The sequence below is a fragment of the Oryzias latipes genome, chromosome 5 (assembly GCF_053564925.1).
Source record: "Oryzias latipes strain Hd-rR chromosome 5, Olatipes_Hd-rR_3.1".
In the NCBI taxonomy this organism is placed as follows: Eukaryota; Metazoa; Chordata; class Actinopteri; order Beloniformes; family Adrianichthyidae; genus Oryzias; species Oryzias latipes.
In genome coordinates, this window is record NC_136241.1 from 10,679,741 (window position 1) to 10,701,156 (window position 21,416).

At 38.8% G+C, this 21,416-nt stretch overlaps 1 protein-coding gene across 6 annotated transcripts in view; it reads left to right on the forward strand.

Moving 5' to 3' along the window:
* The window catches only part of kcnab2a (potassium voltage-gated channel subfamily A regulatory beta subunit 2a), a 91,771-nt gene that overhangs the window by 45,180 nt on the left and 25,175 nt on the right, over positions 1-21,416 (forward strand). Inside the window, exons 1-2 of one of the 6 annotated variants that reach the window (XM_011474829.4) lie at positions 2,510-2,660; positions 5,714-6,000. The exons of 4 other annotated variants lie outside the window; for them this stretch is intronic. In XM_011474829.4, coding sequence (XP_011473131.1) covers positions 2,637-2,660; positions 5,714-6,000 — 311 coding nt within the window. In that variant the 5' untranslated portion in view covers positions 2,510-2,636. Of the gene's footprint in view, positions 1-2,509; positions 2,661-5,713; positions 6,001-16,862; positions 18,175-21,416 lie in introns of those variants that run through there. One more of the 6 variants, XM_004068644.5, reaches the window with a different exon arrangement.

Sequence of the window (21,416 nt, forward strand, 5' to 3'; positions counted from 1 at the left end):
TTAAAACAAAATTGATCACATCAAAAACTTTCATTTTTGTTCAGATTTTCTTAATTTTGACTTTTTACAGTTTGTAGCTTTAAGGATCTTTCACTGAAAAAACACACACGCCTGTTTTAGCATTTCTGAAGAGAAATTATTATAAATGATATCGATAAGAACACATTTAGGAAAGGTTGTCATAGTTTATTATCTCAATATTCAACTGATCCAGTATAAAGCACTGACGGGTTTTTCTGGCAATGAACTCAAAATTAAATGAAGACTTTGCTTATTTCTGTTTTTAGTGCAAACCTCTTTGATAACTAAACATCTGTTCTAACTGTATTTTCCTCAAGCAGTCCAGTAGGAGGATAGAATGAATCATGATAAGGTTTACATGGGTAAAGTCACCTTTAATTTGATGCAATCACTCTGTATGGTTTATTGTACTTTGGACACATTTTTGGTACTTTTATTTCAGCTTCATTGTTTCTTTTTTTCATTACAGATAAATTACATATTACAATCATCGACTTGACCGAAAATGACAGATTTTTGGGCTGCACGGCGGCATAGTGGTTAGCACTCTTACTTCACAGTAGGGCAGCTCTGGTTTGAAACCCAGCTGGGACCTTTCTGTGTGGAGTTTGCATGTTCTCCTCATGTTTGTGTGGGTTTTCTCTCCGGGCACTCAGGCTTCCTCCTGTAGTCCAAAAACATTCTTTATTGGTTAAATGATTTAAATTGTCCCTATGTGTGAATGTGTGTCTGTGATGGACTGACAACCCATTCTGGGTGTACCCTGCCTTTGCCCAACAGTAACTGGGATAGGCTCCAGCAGCCCCAGGACCCCAACAGTGATTTAGTGGGTTGGGAGGATGGATGGGTGGTTTAAGGGTGTGACTCTATATTGGTGTGATGTTCTTGTCTTTCTGCTTTGTATCTGATGCTGACATTGACGCTGGACAGCCAGTCGGACATTGATGGTTGTTGGCATTATTAAGACAAACACTGTTGCGTATCGACCCACTTGTTAGTCCAGTGAATTTAACCAACAACCCCTAAGTCAAAGTTTTACATCACTTATCATGAGGTCACTTGTTATAATAATTAATCAAAAGCTGTCCTCTGTGGATTAAAAACATAAAATCTATGTTTTCTTTGTAACACAGACACTCCAGAATATCTGCTAAGGTGGTGTCACCAATGACAATTCTTTTTCATACACGAGACCGTCAACCTCCAATCAAATGATAAACTTTTGTCGGCTTCTTTTTGTTTCCGTCCTATTTTATAATCTATTTGGTCCAAAAGTAAGTTATGCAAGGGATTACTGTAGCTGTTGCTGTTGGTACATCATTTGAGAGAATGTCTTCCAAAACAGTAGGAATGTGGACTTCTGGCTCTCTCATGCTAGTGGAGGTTAGTAATAGTTTCAGTGTTATGCCTGCTAAGTCTCACGGCTGCAAATGTGATAAAGCAGTTTGGAGGCTTTCATATTGCCAGCTAACAGCTTTTCTTTTCTTTTTTCGCTTCAAATCAATTTCTATTCAATTTTTTTTAATTTCAAACACAAATTACATATACACAAGTTTAAAATAGACAGATAAAACAAGACAGTGTGCTTGAAAAGGAGTGGGTTGACGAGACAATTCTTGTATGATCCCACCCCTTTTTACAACACCTGATGATCTGCCTATTTCTCTTTATTCACATTACATTCTGCACAGCACCTATGCAGAAGTGACATTTTTGTTGTTGTACAGTTCCATCAGTGACATCTTGTAGGTCTCACTACAATTACATTCACAGTTGGTGAATGTCATTTTCTTCTTGGTAGTCCTTTTATTTCTTAGTGTGAGCCTTCAGGCCAGACTCATACAAAATTCCTATGCTTAACTTCTGCTGCACACAAGATGTTTTTATAAAGAAGAAAGGTGTGAGAATGTGAAGATCTTTTTTTTTAACCTCTTGGGAATCAGTCCAGTCATGCATTTCATCTGGAATGGATATGGGTTTTAAGTTTTGTGTTTTTAAGCAATTCAAACATTCCTAAAAAGGACATCTCATGTGTTTAGGCGTAAACATGGAAACTCCTGGACCTAATAAAGACTTTACAAAAGTTGTTTTTTTGTCAAATTTGACAATTTTTCCTTTTTTGTTTGTTTCTAGTAAGCTCATTATGATACATTTTGTACTGTGTGCACATGCATATGCATCTATTCTTTTTTTTTGTTTGTTTTTATTTCGTAAATGTGAGTTTGTGCTTTAAATGTACCCAGGATTCATCCACCTCCCCATTGTCTAGCTCTTAGCATTCTTTCCTGTGGAACAACATTAGATGCTTTTAGTGCAAAAGCTTTTGTGAATAATTCAGGCCTGATAATATTTGCTGCGGTTAGCAGAAACACGGCGGGCAGCTAAACGACATAAATGGATTTCTTCCATGTGATCTCATAGAGAGGGAGAGGAGGAGAGGTGTTGGTTGGGATGATAGAGTTTGGTCCAAGCGGTGAGGGGAGGGATGCACTCTCTCATTCACTAATTGGTTTAGACCTTTTTCTAGTAAGACACTCCCAGTTTGGGTGGACCTGCTTTATGACCGTCCACAGTGTCTGTTTATAAGAGCTAACTAGCAACCCACAGCCTTGCTCATGAGCCGACCTCCAAGAAATCAGGTGAGTTTGAGGGCAAAACGTGTGTTTTGAAGCACGCCCAAACTTTTTGATTGCATGTGAATTTTGTATGTGAGAATATATTGTTAGAATTAACTGATGCGACCTGCATGCAGCCTTGCCTGAAGCCTCAGACAGATAAATTCTGCTTTACTGAGATTATTTCTGTTTTACTCCGACATTATGTTGTTGGTCCAAAGGGGGAGGCGTAGAAAAATATTTGTAGTTGATGAAGGAGCCTTTGTCTTGTCGTAATGCTTCTGTATTTTACCTAAGTTCAAATATTTGGGTTTTCCAACCTTAGTGCAAATTTACAATTCACCATTTGTTTGCCACATTTAGAAACTGTTTTATTGGAGGATTTGGTTGGACTTTGAGAATTAGACGCTTTGCTATGAGGCAAAGAAAATGCTGTTCAAGATTTGATTTTATTCTGTGTGGATATTTACACGATCAATACTGTCTGGAGCTGAAGTTGTTTGCCAAGTCAGCAGTACAGTGTAATTTGATGTTCATGATGCATTCTCTTTAGAAAAAAAACACACAAAAATCTAAATATTTTTTCAGTAATTTTGGTATTCATCTCCTGTGAACAACGCAATACCATTATCTTCAGTTAAAGTTTATAATTTTATACATTTATATGTAACGAGAAAAACTAAGAGTGCAGTAGTCTATGCCGCTCATTCTTAATGTGACATTGTACATTACTTTACAATGTTTTAGCATTAATACTTTTAGGATATCATATAGGAACTGGACTCTGAATATGAGATGTACTCATACTACTAAAAAGGGTGAACAAATGAGTACTATGACTTCAGGCTGTAATACTTTAAAAAAAAATTTTGATGGATTGTTTTTTTCTTCCTTAAGCTTGTTGAGCTCTGACAGATCTACACAAAAGGCTGTAAGGGTTCTGCAGTGAAGCTTCACTCACTAATTTTGATAAAGGTGAGAAATGTCTTGTGAAACAGACAGGAACCTGCTCCTTCCAATTTCTAACATTTCTAGTTTGGTGCATTTAGATTGTGTAACTATTTGTTAGGCCAACGTGTTTACTCTGATTTCATCGTAATCACCAAAACTGTAAGCATTAGATGAAGAGCTCCCCTGTGAGAGATTTAAGTAAGACGGGTCCAATATTTACTTTAATTGGCAGCTAAGCTCAATCAGTGGTTCTACAGAACCACTAAACCTTGGCCTTAGGTTAAGAGCCATGATTCAAATTGGGTTTTAACCCTTTCTGACGTCCCAGGCCGCCTGCACTACTGTTTGCACGTCTGTTTTTCAATACTAACCAAATTCTTCCTATTTACAGTATATAGAAACCAAAAAAAGTTAGAGTTCCTGTATCATGCATTACGTCTTTATCAGGGGAAAATTCTTCCATTCAACCAGTAACAGCAAAAACCTTTATAATTCAAACTGTGTGTGTCTTGTAGATTTAATCAGGTGTTCACAGCATATTCATGTCGAAGCACAAGCAATCATCACTCCCTGCAATCAGAAATGACATCAGTTCCCTGGCAATGGGAGTGTTAGTCTGTTTTTTCTTTCTGGCTTTTATTTTATTTCTTTTACTTTTTATGGATGAACTTGGCTTTCTGTATATATTTTATACAGAAAGCCAAGTTCATCCATGAACGTGTGTTTTATTTGGCCCCATTTTAGTTTTGTTAGACTATATAAATGGGAGAGTTTCACAAAGAATTATACGGAGACATTGAACTTCACTTCTACAAGGTTTAAAGTGTTTTTCTTTTACATTTCATATAAATACAGCTAAAAGATTTTCATATTTGGAAAGGAACATGTAAAAAATCATTTTTTAGGTGTTTATTTTGTTGGAATGGACTTATTTTCAGGTAATTTTAGATTGTACTGAGATAAATTAAGTTAAAATGGATCAACAAACAGCACTATGGTGTGTCAATATGTGAAAATATTCTCAGGCTGACTTGTTCCTCTTCAGGATGTCGTAAAACCTTGTGAATCTATGTTAAAGACCCTTCTCTGATGACATTTTTGTTCCTGGCATTTTTTTGGTTTAATTCAAATTGTGAATCAGGAACAGACGAAATATGTTATTTGAAAAATGCTCTGGGGAGGCCACAAGCTCCCTGCTCTGCTTCATTCTGATTCATCCACAAGTAGACAACTAGATCCATGTTCGTCTTTGTTTTCCTCGTGCGAGCTGGCATCGGGCTCAAATCTATACGGCTGGAAAGCTGCGATATCGGTCCCCATTTTTGTTGCACCACTGATGTTAGCTTGGATGTGTGAAGTACTGTAAGCTTACTCTACGCCAAGAGTCCCGCCCACAGCTCAGAGATGAATTTCGAATGAACTCCTGACACTCTGCAGAAACTATGTCCTAAAAAACAACCACAGGATTTTGATTTTGGCTAAAAATGACATCATAATTAAAAGACCGCTGGAAACACTTAAAATAAATCAAAAGACGATAGGACTGAGTCTTTTAAAGTGCTTTAGTCACCTTTTGACTTTGGTGTTGCAGCTTCTGTATGTAATATCTGAGGTTGGAAAATTGTTCTGCTGATTTTTCTCTTTTTTATACTTTATTTAAGGGAGAATTGACAGTAACTAAAGGAATGTGGCCCCTCCTCTCACACGATGCACGTTTGAATGCTTCCTATTTGCAGATGGCATTTGTCCTTTTCTGTCCTGCTCCTTATTTCCAGCAAGTCACCTGGATGCTCCCTATCAGTGTTACCCTGGCAATGTGTACCTGTAATGTGAGGGGAGTGTCAGTATATTATGCAGACTCTGATTACAGGATGCATGGCCGTGTGCTGCTGCAAGCAAGAGAGCATTTCTTTCTTTCTTTTTTTTTTTGGATCAGGTGCTATTTAGAGGTGTCCGTACCCTGGCAACTCTTTGCTTCAACTGTCTCACTACTTTGTTTTCCACTGCACGGGTCTGAGCTAGCGCTACGGAGTTGGGGAAGTATGTTTGCGGGAGGGTATTCCAGCGGGCCCCGGATGCCTTCTGACAAGCGCAGATCCAGTTATTGTCCTCCTGAAAATCTGCAGATCCCCAAACCGCCAGGGCCAGGAAGCGGTGTTCGGAAGAGCAGCAGCAGCGGCAGCGGCAAGATGCTGTCTATGTCATACAGTGAGAGCATCCGAAGCGGCATCAACCGCTACCACTCGGACCAGGGGCTAAATCAGCCCCCAACCCGGCTCACTGACCAAGCTGAGCTGCAGAGACTGCGGGAGCAGAGGATTGCTGCTCAGATTAAGAACATGGAAGACTTCCTGAAGATGAATGGCTTAGCCCTGGAGGAGTGTGTGTCTTTTCAGACAGGCATGAAGTACAGGTAAGAGAGAGGAAGAGCTTTAGGGGGCAACTCAGTATCTGGACCCGGACTTGGGTGAGTGCAGAGAGGCAGCAGGTGAAATTGTATTTGTAATTCAAGAGCCAAGGGTTTAGCCGTCTTCTAAACAGCTCTGTTGTAGCTATATTCTGATTTTTCTTTCTTTTGAACTTGTTGCTTTTTTTTTCTAGAAAGTGATACTTTTTTTATTTTTTTTTTGGCAGGCATTTTGTAAAGTAGTGTTCTGCTCCTTCCATGGTAAAAAACCCACATGCTTTGTTCAGTGCTCTGGTCAGACTGGACTAATGCACAGGTGCTGGAGCCCAGGTTTTATTTTAATCATCTAGGTCGGTGGCATATTTGCCCAGCTACATAGGAAGGACATACTGCTCCATAAGGAGTTATCTGGCCCCTTAAATTTGCAGTAACTGTGTTTTTACCTCTCCCCTTGATCATTTACAACAGTATTTTCCTTAGTAAACTCTGTTTAAGTTCTGACGTGTAAAAAAAAATTTCCTTTATTGCTTTTAATTTAGATAAATGCCATTTTGACTGTTTGCCACTTTCCTGATCATAACTTCAGAGGAAAAATCTGTTTTTTTCTAATAACTTACAGCTTTAAATGTAAAATATAAAGTTGTGCAAATTCTTAATCTTTCTTAATAAGAAAGTAAAAATAATAAATAAAAAAGTATGCAACAAAACTTTTAAAGAGGCTGAAGTTTGTAAATCTTGTGATTGTAGATTGTTATTATAAACATTAGTGTGACATTAGCGCTTGTTTCTCCATTTCTAATGAGCGTGACACACAATACTGAGGAAAACCCAAATTAGAAACCTGCTGCTTCGGCTCTTTGTTGTCCTGAACTGTTGAACTGGCATGGCATGCTTGCTGTCTGTTGTCTTGGCTCGTGTGGCTGGCTGGGCTGATGTTGGTATTGTCAAGACGTTGGATTATTTTCATCAAACACAGGCACAACTGCTGTTGTTTTCACCCGGCCGGTGATATGATAGGAGGCAAAGCTGGCTCCCTTCACCAGCATTGTTGTCATCTGCAGGCACAGTTTCATGTCACCACCTGTACTTACCTTTATAAAGCAGACTCACTGGTCCTTTGCAGGGTTTGTTATGGCTGTGTGAGCCCTTAAAAATAAATGAAAGAATAATGTTGTAGTCACTACTTTTTGTCAGAACTACTTTCGGGATTCTCCATTTATCGTACGTTTCTGTGGTTCTACTGAATGGTATCAATGTTGAATTCAATGGTTAAATATCTGATTTAAAAGTGATTGGTCAAATTCCAGAAGTGACTACTCGCTGTTGTAAACAATTGTAAATGTAATGTTAAAGGACAAAAAAGTTATAACAAGAACCTTTTCAGGGACAAAGATTTTTAAATAATGGATATTGTATTGACTGAATAGCCACAAAGGTATCCAAAATCAAAATGGAAATTTTAAAGTATGAGTTAAAAAATGTATTAAATATAAAATTGGAAACGTTATATAAGGCTTGAAACAAAGAACAACTATTTTCTATTTGTTTATGCCCTGATTCAAAAAGCCAGGCAGCAGTAAGGAGCCAGCTTGATGTCAGAGTGGAGACAGGAAGCTTTGTGTCTCCTGGACTATATAGAGAAGGACTGAGTGGTTATGGCTTTTATAGGGACTTAACACTAATGGAAGAGGTAAAAACATCCATTAAGTCTGTGTCTTTAAGCTACAGCTTCCCTTCTTCCTTTTTTTTTTTTTAAATCCTTTAAAAATTTAAATTTTCCTAAACATACCTCAACATAAGTTTATTTGGAATTTTTGAATGAGTGGCAATCATTGTTTCAGTGGAGTGTCATTATACTTTTAGTCACTAGAGGGCAGAGACGGATCATTTCTTTATTGTTACAAAGCATAAAATATTTTTTTTTTTAGTTATGCTGTTGTCTTGTATATTGTTAAGATTGTTCTTCATTAAAACGTTCCTCAGTAAAGTATTGAAGGAAGCTAAAAGCAGCTTTTTGACTTAAAGACGTATTTTGATTTTTTTTGTTATTACTTGCTGTGGTTTTAATATTGCTTTCCACTACATTGAATTGTTCACAAAAAAAACCAGCTGATAAATAAATTATTTTGTCATTGGCAGTCCTCCCAAAGCTATACGTTTAAGTGCCTTAACCCCAATCCTAAGCATCATTCCAAGCATTACACCTTTATTTTGTCAACAAATTTGTGTTAGTTTGAGTTTTCTCTGGATTTGAAGCCAAGAATAATCAGTTTTATGCTTTACTAGTGGCTTATTGACTCTTGTGCTTTGGAATTTTAGCTATTAACATAAACAAAGAGTGGAATAGGACATTGCTTAAAGTATGTGTTCAATTAAAAGGTTTTCCAAAATTCAAATACATTGTGAAACACTGTTAACACACACACACACACACAGCTGACATATGTTCTTAACCCTTGTGCTATCTTAGATGACCCCACCCTTACTTTGACGTGTTCTCCCTACCATGACAAAGGTGGATAAAGGTGGAAAGATTTCATGTAATCCATGGAAACCAGTGAAGATCACAAATCATTTAAAAAAAAAAAGGTTCAGAGCACTGTCTAGTGGGTCTAGATGACCCAACTCCTAATGTTAAAGTGCCTAGGATAGCATAAGGGTTACAGGAAAAGGAAAAACTTTAAATGACTTTAAAAGAAGTTTGATGATACATTTTGTAACAAACATTTACTTATTCTTTCTTGTAAAAAAAAAAAAAGGCATAAATATTCTTTTTAAACAGATAGAAGTCATGATGTTATCTTATGGTTTCAGAATGAATGGTGCTCTTCATCTCATCTCCACTTGGCGGCACAGATGCTCCAGTTTAGCGGCTGAAGTTAAGCAGAGGTTTTAATGCAAATATCTGCACTGGCACTTGACATAATGCAGTCAGTAAATGCAAGCAGCCTCGTCCACCTCTTTGCAAGTCCTGCAACCTTGAAGTTTTATGTCCAGCAAATGCTCAACTCTTTCTTACATTGGAGGGGAAAAAATTCAAATTAAAAACATGGTATATTGCAGAGTTATAATATTTATTCACAGTTTGTGTTATTTTTTTTGTAAATGCTCATACTTTTCCTTTCTGCCACCTAATATTAAACGTCCAAAAAATGCATTTTGATGATCAAATCTTCTCAGATTTGCTCAGCTTTCAGTATTGTCTCATTCTGCAGCCCTGCAGCGTGTTCTTTTTTATTAGATCTACTGTGACGTTTTGCATCAGGCAATCCCCTACTTAAGCACTAAATTTAGAAACCAAGTCGTATCCACAGCTGCAGCTAGATACAGTTGACTGGGCTGCGCAATTAACCTGTTCACTCAATATTGTTTACCTCAGGCAAAATGCCCGACAAACAAACAACTGTGAGCAGCACACAACTGTCCTGGCTTTACCTCAAAAGCAGGAATTGATGCTCACTAACATGGAGTGATATATCTTTGGTTTCCAGAGGTGGCATCTCCAGTTCCTTTTAGAGCTAACTGTGGCTAGTTTAGTCTGACAGCTTGTCAAAATGTTCTAGTCAGAAACCAAGCGTAGGCACAAGAAGTGGAAATGCCAAGAATTACACAATGCCATTTTGTTATGATTTTTGTAGGTTATTGTATTTAAAGTCCTGTATGCCAGAAACATAACTAAAAAACAATGTGTGGTTTAGCCACAAAGTTTTTGTATCTTTATATTTGAGTTCACTTTACTGTAGAAAATAAAGGAATCTCAAATGAGTCATTTCATATGGAACAGTTCTTGATTTGATGTTTGATGTTTAATACTATTATTCCTCAAGTGCATGTGGTTTGTTTGTATTTTTTTTTTTTAAATATCTTAGTATATCTTAGTCACTTTTAGAGCCTCCCCAGACCTTCACCTAAGGCTGCTTCTTGATGGTGTTCAACATCTCAAGTTTACATCTTCAACATTTGAATTTTCCAACCCAGCTTTTTCAATGAACTCCTGACCATAACTGTCTTACTGCTTGCTCCTCATTCATTGTTGCGACATAAGCTCTTGGTTACAGATTACGCACGTGTTTCATGCTGAATAATATCCACAAACGATTTTTTTTGGACACTTTTATGGGTTGGTTGGTTGGCTGCTGATTAATTCAGAGGGAAACTTGTTTCACATCTGACTGACTTCCAAGAAATGCAGTAAAACTGCTTTTGTAATTCAACAAAGGCAAATTTAAACTCCATTTAGTAATCAACATTTTAGTCCGGCCTCCTTGTGTTGTTGTGTAAAAGCTGTTTCTTTCTTAGCATGTCTGTTAACACGATCCCTTCTGTAATTTGCCAACACGTCTCATGGTGAATCACTTGGATGCATGTTGCAGCATTTTTCTGTTTTTTTCACTTTTGTTTGTGTGTCTGGCTCATTTTTATCATTAGCTGCGTTTTTATTTGGCTAAATTCTGCTCTATGTCTAAAAAGTGTTACTAATGTGTGTACATTTTATATATGCAAAGTAATTACACCTAAAACATTTATTAAATGGACCATAAACCTCCTACGTCACACAAAGCCTGAACTGGTTCAGCCATGTGGAATTACGGTTACTCCATCCAACTCTACGTTCCTCAACGATTGGGAGAAACAAAGTAAAGTAAATTACATCCCTAATAAATCACAAACCTTATCTCTAATAAAATAAAACCAGCTGGTTTTGAACTCAATTCTCTACAGTTGTTATAAATAAAAGTAAAGAGAATCTTCTTTCACTTTCGGCTTCTCCCATCAGGGGTCGCCACAGCGAAACAACCCTCCCACGAGGAAGAGCCGCATGGTTACCTTGGCAATGTTTTACGCCGGATGCCCTTCCTGACGCAACCCTCTCAATTTATCCGGGCTTGGGACCGGCACATCAGCAGAGAAGGGAATAGGGAGCAGCCTGGAATTGAACCCAGGTTTCACAGATGGAAAGCCTCGCAAACCAGCAAATAAAAGTAAAGAGAGTAAAGAGAATAATACACAAAATAACCACTTAAATCCGTAATGCATATCAATTTATATTGGGTGTAAATTTGAATGTTTTCATCTTAGAGTTGATGGGAATTAGTAGGCCTGCACAATAAATCACGAAATATCAAACTGTGCAACACGCATAATCGCAAAAGTTGGCGAAACTTGCAATAAATAGAAACCTTAAATGTGCTTCAACAGTCTTATGGCAGCTTGAAGTATTTAACAAATCATAAAGATATATTTATGCATTTGACCAATCAGATGGACCCCCTTACGCTGTTGACCAATCAGATGGAGCCCTTTCAAGTTTGATGCTTGCCGCTTATGTAGACTAGAATCATCTGGAGTGTAATTTAAGTTATGTTGACTCTTTATTTAAATTAAACTGTTGCAGTGAAATGAAAATTATGTTTTTAGATGTTTTGCTATTTTAGTCATGTATCGTATATCGTCATCGCAATATTGATCATTATCATGGCAAATCGCGAGTTTTCCTTACATCTCTGCAAACATCACTTATTTAATTACTGCAAATTCCATTGCAAACATTACTTGCAAAGAAATTAAACCCATTCGGGACAGAGCTTGTCACAATAACTAACCCTCATCCTTTCTCCTCCTTTCCTCCTTTGGTACACGCAGTACAAAGCTTTTCAGACTTTCCAGACTTCTCTGCCTGAACTCATGTTTTTGTGACAAATGCTAACAGGCAGAGGAGAAGGCCTGCCTTTAAACAGAGCATGTGACAATGCTTGCATTTATTTTGCCATTTTTTAGTTTAGTATTATTCATGTTGTAGTTTGTAGTTTAGGCTACTTTGTTTTTACTTATAATGCTTCTAAATCTGTATATTTATTATAAATTAAGATACAGTTGTTCGTGGAATATTAACAAAACTGTATTTTCATATTAAAATAACAGAATTCTCTTTCTCCTTTTCTTTCTTTTCACGATTACATAAATTACACAAGTGCAGGGGATTCCTGTTTAATAATTTTTTTTTTGATTGTCTCAGTTCTTTTACTCTGTTAGATGTGTCAGAGGGGACAGCTGAGCTGACAGCGCCTCCTGAGCCCTGCTGTCTGCCGGGAATCTGTCATGTTCACTGGAGAGTTAAGAATCGCAGCACTTGCTTCTCACAGATGTGACCTATGTCCATCCTTACTCCTCTATTATTTCCTTAGGAAATCCCATAATCTCTAAAGAATGAGTCGACATTACTTTATATGTTTGTTAATTTAAATCTGAAGGTCTTTTTGAGTTTAATTGTCTCAGATCATCTGGCTTTAAAGTTGTTTAAGAAAATCATTTGTCATTAGAGTGACTGAACAGCCAGCACCCACAAATCTTAAGATCCAGCCTCCAGACGCATTATGCTGCCAGGAAAGCATTATCGCATTTGTCCATCAACACTGTCAGCCTGCCAGACCTCACTTTACTTTGCATTAACTTTCTGAAGCCCCTGTCAACCTCTCAAGCACACTAATGCTCCTCTTTCTCCCCAACCCTAACCACATATCAAATTTGGGCAGGCTTCTATTTTCACGCAACGTTTAAATCCTCATGGAAGCTGTTCAGTAAAACTCAATGAATGGTGTTTAATTAGCTGTGGTCATTGTGTTTGGCCGTACATACATAGCATTACCAGCCAGTGTTTGGCACAAATGGTCCTAGCTGTTACATTTAAACAGAAGAAAGCTGAACTGCACACAGATTGAACATTAGCTTTGAATTTTTTTAAACATATGTATATATATGTACAGTACTGACCAAAGGTTGGGACTCACCCTCTAAGTTTTCTTTATTTTCATGACTATGAAAATTGTAGATTCACACTGAAGGCATCAAAACTATGAATTAACACATGTGGAATTATAACAAAAAAGTGTGAAACTCTCTCTCTCTCTCTCTCTCTCTTTCTCTTTCTTGTGGGGTCACAGGGTTGCTTGAGCTTGTCCAGCTACTATCAGGTGAAGGCACGTCAAGACCATGGACAGTTCACCAGTCCATCTGGCAGACAATCTGAGCTGTATTTATGTTTTCCCCCTTTGTCATTACGTCAACCCCAGAGTCGGTCTCAGCAGCGTGCCTACATCGCCCCCACGAAAACAAACAACAACCGAACTTTTGCAAAGATGGATGTGCATATTGTGTGTAAAAAGAAAATGTTTAGCCTGTCACCACTAGCTCTGTGGAGACAGTGGGTGTGTGTGTGTGTTAGCCTGGGGGTGGTGCTGGTAGAGCAGACTCTTCCTGGAAGGGGCTGTTCCTCACTTATCTACATCACAATGTGAGAACCTGCTCGTTTTAGGAGGGGCTGGTGCTCAGAGCGCAGGTTTTTAGAGGAATACTCAGAGATGCGTGAATGGCTCAAAATACCTCTTTGGGGTTGTTTTCAGTGAGGAAAGAACATTATAAAACACTTGGCTTAAAAGCTTAAAAAAATAATTTTGCATGATGTAGGTCCTTTAAATACTTTTTAGTAAAATTAATAAAAACATTAGATTGTATGTAGTAAAACTTTTGATCAGTTGTGTGTGCCTTGCTGTATTAGATGGAAATATTTTATTTGGCAAATAGGGATCGTTTGATAACTGACTGATTTCCTGAGTCCCACGCTGACCATCTTTTGATCTATTTTTAGGGCGTTCCCAGTTGTCTTTTAGTTACAGTTTTGAACCAGATGCCAGCTCAGACGAGGAAAATGAAGATGTACATGGATCTAGTCGTCTAAAAGTGGATGTATCAGAATGAAATAGAGCAGGGAGCTTCTACGTCACAACCACAACCTTTTTCCAATTACATTTTTTCGTCTGCTTTCGTCCTGATTTCCAATGATTTGACTAAAGAAATACTCAGAAAGGCTACTTTAATATTAATTTTCTTTATAAATGTCCTCCATCTTAAGAAAAATGCCATGGGATCATGTTAAAAACACCAAAAATGCAATTTTAATCAAGTTTATTTAAATCAAGAGTTTGAATTTAACATGGATTTGAAGTTATTTAACATCTGAGTACTAATAAAACTGATATCACTAATGTAAATGTCTTTTTAAAAAATAACATAAAACTTCCTTCAATGACATTCCTCTATATTTGACTAGTTTAAGTTGATAAAATGCAATGTTGAATTAGAAACAGAGCCTGTTGGGTTTTTGTAAGCATCTCTACTGGTCAGAACCCTTTCTTAGGAACTTTTCATGAAAGTTTGTATCTTAAACTGTGCTCCTCAGCTGCAGTATGTTGGCTGTAGTTTGGTGTAGGTCTGTTGTGTGAGTTGAAAATCCTGTGCAACCACAACAGACTCTTGAGGCCTCATTACAGCGTGACGTCACTGACGGCCTGTATGACTCTTTCACAGAGGGCTGCAAAGAGAAGCAGAATCGAACCAATAATATTGATTGTGTGTGTTTGTATGTGTGTGATTTTCTTATGCATCACTGGCAAAGTAGTTGGATTGCCAATAGCCAGTGTGAAAATGTTTTATTGTACGTTAATGGTTTTAAATCTGGATCTTTTGTCCAGTTTGCTGTTTTTTCCTCTTTGTTCCCTCCAAAGAAGAACAGGTTTCTTATTAATTCTATTCTGCCACAGATTTAATCATGTCAACACCCAGATTTAGCTGCAGTTTTAACTTTTTTCACCATTCACATTTGCTAAAGCAAAGGGTTCCATCTGCAGCACTTCTAGTGATGGCGTATCGGAAGATTTTTTTAAAGCTCAGTAAGTGACCAAAAGTCAGATTCCTAATCAAAGTGAGAAGGTGAAGACTCTGACAAATGGGAAAATATTTTATGTGAAATAAAAACTGATTTGTTTAGCACTTCTGAATATCACGACAGGAATTCAAAAGTCTTTAGTTTTTTAATTACTACAAAAATCATTTGAAAAGATCATCCCTTTTTTAGCTCTAGTTGTGTTCTTAATTTGTACACCCAAAATGCAAATGAACTTTCTTTTCAGTGATATGTCTTCGAGGGCTGATTTATCTTGTGGCAATGACTGAATAAACAAGGAATCCTAATGCACACTTTGATGAATGGCCACAAAATAGATTTTAGCTTAGGCCAGTGTTAGCCTGATAAGTATGTATTTAAAAAAACAAAACAATTAAAGTGTCCTAAAGTTTTAAAAGAGTAAGCAGCTTTTCCAAATGATCTTTGATTCTTTGCCCCTAATTGTGCAATGGAACATTTACAATCAATTATACTGAATAAAAAAAAAAGAAAATTAGATGAAAATCAAACCACGATCGTTCTTTCTAAGTTTCCATATGAAAATACACACACAGGTCACTGACTGGATTTATTGGCTCATTCCTCCTTCAGCCATGCTCAGAGATAGGGTAAGTAGTGTTTTTTTTTTCTTTTTTTTTTACAAAGTTTTGACTGTCATAGATAATTAGCTCTCACTTATCTTTAATAATCATCTGCTTTTTATCTCTTCTATTGCTTTAGTGTTGTGTTTTGTGAAAAGCTCGTAGTTAGATTGAGTTGGCAGATGTGAGTTATTGGATCACAGCCAGCGGCAGGCAGGGTTTATTGCATTAGGCATGTTTTTGCAATGTTGTGTTTGCATATTTTTGTAGCAGTTAATGGCTTCTGCTGTCTTTTTTTCTTTTTAATTACGAGGCGATGGTACATGTGGTGTGCTGAAATTTCTGACATTTTCCAGCCCTGATGAACATGCCGTGTTTGTGCGCCGGTTTGCATTTGGTGGTCAAATTTGTCATCTTCACAAAATGCAGTTTGACTGATCCGTTGTTAAACTGCTGAAGTCTGCACACTTTCATCGATGGCTGCAGCTTCAATTAATAAATGTGCAGCATTTATAACATTAACCTATTATCACATGTCTTGGATGTTGGAATAGATAATGTGATTTTAAAGACCTTCTTAAATAATCAATAGAACACAGAATCACTCAATGATTTTTATTTTAGTCTTTTATTTTCTCTTTTACTCAAACTTGGAAAACTCTTAGATTATTGTGAGTGGTGCATGGTGTGGGCTTACTGAACTGCAACTGACTCTTGTGGCCCCTGAAACAGAGCAGAACAAGCAGTGGCATCTCCTTTTCCCAACAGTACCACTCGTCACTAAAGATCAGTTTAGTATTTTGTTTTCACGCTGAACTGCTCTGTAGAAAACGAGAAAAAACTGCAGGGTTGTGTTACCTAAAGATGGTTCTGCTCCTATTTCAAAAGCTGACATATTTGATCATATCACCTAGCAGTTCCTTTAACCGGTCTGTCTTTTCTAATGATCCCTTGGAACACTTTTGACTCACCTTGCTCTCAAAATCAAGACAATAATCTGGTTTCAGTTCAACTTTAGTCCCCTCAGAGTTGTATCTAAGCCCAAGAGACCAAACGGTTGTAAGTCTAAGAATAGTTTGCAGCATCCCTTTTGCTGTACTCCTTTGATGGAGGTTTCTTCTTTTGGTTCTTCTACAACGCCATGCATGCCTGCTCCTAATGGCATCTCTTTTAATTATCTCCAAGGCTCAGCCGCTGGTCCACTCAGATAAGCTTCAGTATTATATTACTAGGAGTGTGCGCACCGTCTATTGTCTCGTCAATTTGCAGCCACTCTGACACTGAGTCCAGCTTCTGTGGTGTTCACTTTCAGCCTCCAATTATTACCATCATATCTTCAGTTTAATTTGTGCTTCCTGATGACCTAAGAGCAGTTTTGTAAGCAGGTCAATTCCTGAGTCGTCATCCTTCAGGATGAGGCTGAAAGGAGCAGAAATGACCCTAAACCCACCAAAGACAAAGAGCGTTGCCTTTGAGTGACAGCTGCTTTGTACCAAGACTGATAAAGTTACATAATAAATATTCGATGGGTAGTTGAATGTGTCCCCTTTTTTTCTGGGGCTGCTGACTGTTACAAAGTCCAGCCCTCAAAGCCCTCATACCTCTCTTTCCTTCTGACGAAATGAACTAAATCAAGCCGGACTGCAGGGCAACAGATGGACAAATATGAGGACAAAAATGTACGCTCCTTTCTTGGGAGAGGTGCTGCACACACAACGCATTTCTATGGCGTGCTCTCACGCTGCTGTGAGTCTCTGAATTTTCCTCCTCATAGCCTCTCTTCATATCCCTCCCACCACATTCACTCACTCCCTCTCTCCCTCTCTTTCCTCTCATCTCTCGCCTTTGTGCTCTATCTGGCTTTTTGCTTAGCACAAGCCAAACAGATGTAAGTTTAATCCAGGCAACAGTCAAAGCTGGGAAGTGAATCTGAGGCTGTCCCTTTTTACCAGCGTGCCACTGTGTTGACAGGATACGCATCAGGCGGGGCAACTGTCAGGAAGGCGAGATGAAATGCTCCTGGAGCTGCACACCGGGCTTTATTTTCTCAATTCCTTTGCTTGGATCTATTAGTTATCACTCTTGAAGGTTGATTGAAGCTTACTTTAAAGGAATCTACAAGACTGTGAGTCTGACTGTTGTAAGGTAGAACAAGCAGGCGAGCATGTCGAGGAATGGAGGAACAATTTAAAAGGACATTCTAACAACTTTATGTTTTTTTTTTGTTTTATCCGTCTCGTTAAAGTGGACTCAGTCTTTGTTTGCTTTGAATTCTGCAGCGACTGCAGGTGTTTCTCCGTCTGGATTTATACACCTGCTGTCCAAGAGAATTGATGGTTCTCTACCCTGACCTGGACTTCCTTTGACAGGATTTTTATTTCATCAGTGATTCATCACTCTTTGCCCCCCCCCCCCCCTTTTTTTTATTGCAGCTTGAACTCGCCACTTATTTAAAAGACTGGGCAGTGATTTCCAACAAAAGCCGCAGTGTTTGGTTTTTAGAGCAACAGCATCTTCTGGACAGAACTGTCTCGTCATTTTGAGAGGATTTGCAGACTTTCCACCGCAGGGAGTATTTCATATCTGATTTACCCGCAGCAGATTTTAATTAAAAGCCTCTCACTCGGACTGTCAGCCGGAAGCCAGGATGCAGGTGTCATTAGTGTGCACAGATCACCGTGGGGGGGTGAGCCGCAACACAGAGGACCGTCTGAACCGGCAGAACGCCAACAGCCCCAGCACAGGCACTCGCAGCAAGTTCAGAGCTGTGGCCATGGTGGCTCGAAGTCTCGGGCAACTCTCTGTTCAGAGTGTGCCCTCCTCCAGCGAGCAAAGTGTCAAGACTGGCATGAAGTATAGGTAGGGATGACTGAAATGTTAAGCTGCCACATTCGAGTCTGACCCTAAAGGAGGCAGATTTTAAATCAGTCTGACGTACAGTTCGCTATCTCGTATACTTGAGATTGATACAGTATTTTAATTTCCCAAAATAAGTGCTCACCAGAAGAGACCTGGCAAGAAACAAATGTGCATCAACCTCATTTTGCTGTGTTTTTTAGATGTCAGCCTAAATTTTATGTCAAAATATGAAACAAAAATTGAATCTCTAAAGACAGCAGTAACTCATGCTGCAGTTTGATAAATGTAGCAGTAAAAACACCCCTGACATGCAAATAAAAACAAACATTACATAAAGCTTACCGCAGGGATGCCGCTGGAGCTTGCAGGCATAGTGTGGTGCAGCAAAGGGTTTTTATCCCTACCCCTTCAGTCAATAACTGTGATATTTACAGTTCAGTTGCTTTCGGTCTGATGTGGTGTTTAAAAAGGCTCCATATTTTATTTACTGGAAGAAACTAAGCCTGTTTGGGTGTTAAATTCAGAAGAACCAAAAGCTGGGAAATGAATATGTTTGAACACAACACATTTCAAGCATCCAGGCTCAAGATTATAACACAAAGCATCAAAATGGAAGGATCCTTTGTGTTACGAAATCATTCAAATTAGTTAGGCCAATGTACTTGAGCTAAAAAAAAAACACTGGGAGATTTAAAAGAAAGAAATATATCTCTAAAGGAAAATGAAAAGCTCTGAGGGTTGAAGAGTTAGCGCTACACTCAGAGGTAAAGCACAAAACCTGCATAGATTCAGCTGTAGAGTAAAATTATTAATATCTGCTGCCTTCTGACTAGAAATGGGGTAAATTGGGTTGGAAACACAAATAATAGAACTTTATTTTATCTAAAAACCATTGCAGCAATGTAACATTTTATGTAGTGTATGAAAGTAGTGAAAATACCTAATTATGTTTTCGTTTTTGCTCAAATACACAACAGTGCATATGAGCACCAAATAGTTGTTTCGGTTGAGTTAGTAATTATGAATTAACGGAATTATTAGGTTATTCAACTTTAAATTCTTCGACGAGTTGTGTATTCAGATGTTTTTATTAGAACTAACTCGCAGAACTTTATGGTTGTTATGTTTTTTTTTTTCATAAACCTGTTAAAACAGACTTGAGTGTGAAAAAAATCTGTAAGTTCAAATGGTGACGTCTGTGCCGCAAATCTGAAGATAACAGAAATGAAAGCTTGGTTTATTGTTGAACCCAAACCAAGAGCTGATTGGAGGAGCCAAGTTACCCGCCTGTGTTGTCTGAACTCACATCGCGATCCTTTGTATCTGATTAGCTAGCGGCATCCTCGTCATGTAGAGGCACACTGTCATTATTGAAGCTAATGATATTGAATGAGAGAAATTATTTTCTGCTTGGGGGCCAGCGGCTGTTTGTGTTCCTTGCTGTTGCAGTGCACTACAAAGTACATAACGGGAAGTGTGTTTTGGAGATCTGGGCTTGTATCTGATGTAAACCGAAGGTAATGCATGCCTTGATGCAGCATGAAGCTCAGAGACTCATGCACTGAGGGCACGACATAGTGTTTTTGGTTTTGTTTTGAAGAGACAGGAATGAAAGGGAAGCAAGGAGAGAGTGAAGGGAAATGGGGAGGGGGGGGGGGTGCTTTGGTTAATGCTGGTGTAACCACTATGCCCAAGAGGAAGAATAGTGGGCTGGAGTGATCTGCGCTCATGTCACAGTGAATCTCTCAAACTCTTGAAGCCTGCAAAGCCTTAAACTTCAGCGTCCATTTCTCTTTTTCCATCCTTGAGCTTCTTTCTTTCTCTGATTAAGAGACTTTTTCAGTTTGTCCTTTTGACAGCTTGAAGAATTCAGTGGTTTTAATAACTGGACCCCCGAAAATCACCACCTATCATGCAAAAACCTTCCTTGATTATCAGCACATCAAAACATTCTCCTGAAATTCAGGCTCCACTGAGTTTGCTTTCAGTTCTCCTTTTTTTATCCCTTCATTGCAGCCTTGAATCAGTGCTGCCTGCATCTTTGAGAACCTGAACGTGTAAGGCAGAGAGTGACCTCTATCCACAAGGCCTGTGAAACCATCAAAGCAAGCATTCTGAGGGCATGGAGGCTTTATTGGGCCGTCTGTTGTTCTGCCTATGACTGATTTGACTGGTTAAAATCGCCGGAGTTGACTGTGAGCCTGCACCTCGTCAAAGGAATGATAAATGCCTCCAGTCGGAACTGAATTAATGATGCTCACAGAGGCTTGTGATTATGTAAAGAAGTGGGGGAATGGAAGGGGGGATTGGGAAACAGTGCAGGTGAGAAGTCACCAGGCTTTTGGTCCAGCGTTAGTTTTCTCGGTCAGCTGAAGCCTGCTGATTTAAAGAGTTTTATTTGCAGAGGTTTAGCAAAACACGCACGGTTATGCTGAGGTAGATAGGAGTATCGTTTTACAGCTGGACTGCCATTTCTGGGCTTTGTGTCGACACAGGAGTCAGAATTCATCTAAAAGTGCTGTGCTGAACAGTTAGGTTTCCTGCATTTCCAGTCAGCATCAGCGACAAAACTCCTCTCTTCTTTGGTGCATTAAGTCAGAGGTGAGTCACTGCTGCTCCCGTGTTGTAACTTTTACACATAACTCGCATGTTGCTCTCTTCTCTTCTCTTCTCTGGAGGTCCAATTTTAAGGTTGACATTGGATTCCAGCCACGGCAGATGGCCACTGGCAGCATCGTGTTAGTGGATGGCATTTAAATCCCACCACTGTGTTGGGCAAAGTTGTCCTGTATCATTATCAGCAACTACGCCGAACAAAAACCCCGTCCCCTACGGTTGTTTTTGTTTAGCCCACTCTGTGGTCACTTGAGAGAACAGATGGCAAAAAGAAGCGAAACGAAAAACTGCGAGCAAACTGACAGGATTGGAAATAGTGAAAGTTTTAATCGTTTCAGCATTAATTAGCTCCATGTGGCCTTTAACATAAAAGCTGTGACTGCACAATCAAAGTGCAGCGAGACGTAGTGAAACTAAGCATTTCCTCCTTTTTTATGATATTATTATTTTTCTGATTGCACAACCAAATCAGCACGCAGAAGCCAGGCTCTGGCAGGGGTGACAAAAGCTGTGGGTGTTGGATTTGGGTTGTCATGAGTGTGGGTGCACGCTGGGACGTTTTTATTGCACTCCGAGGGCTCTCATTGTCGGGGAGGCAGCTTCCCACCGCATTCACTCCCCATTGA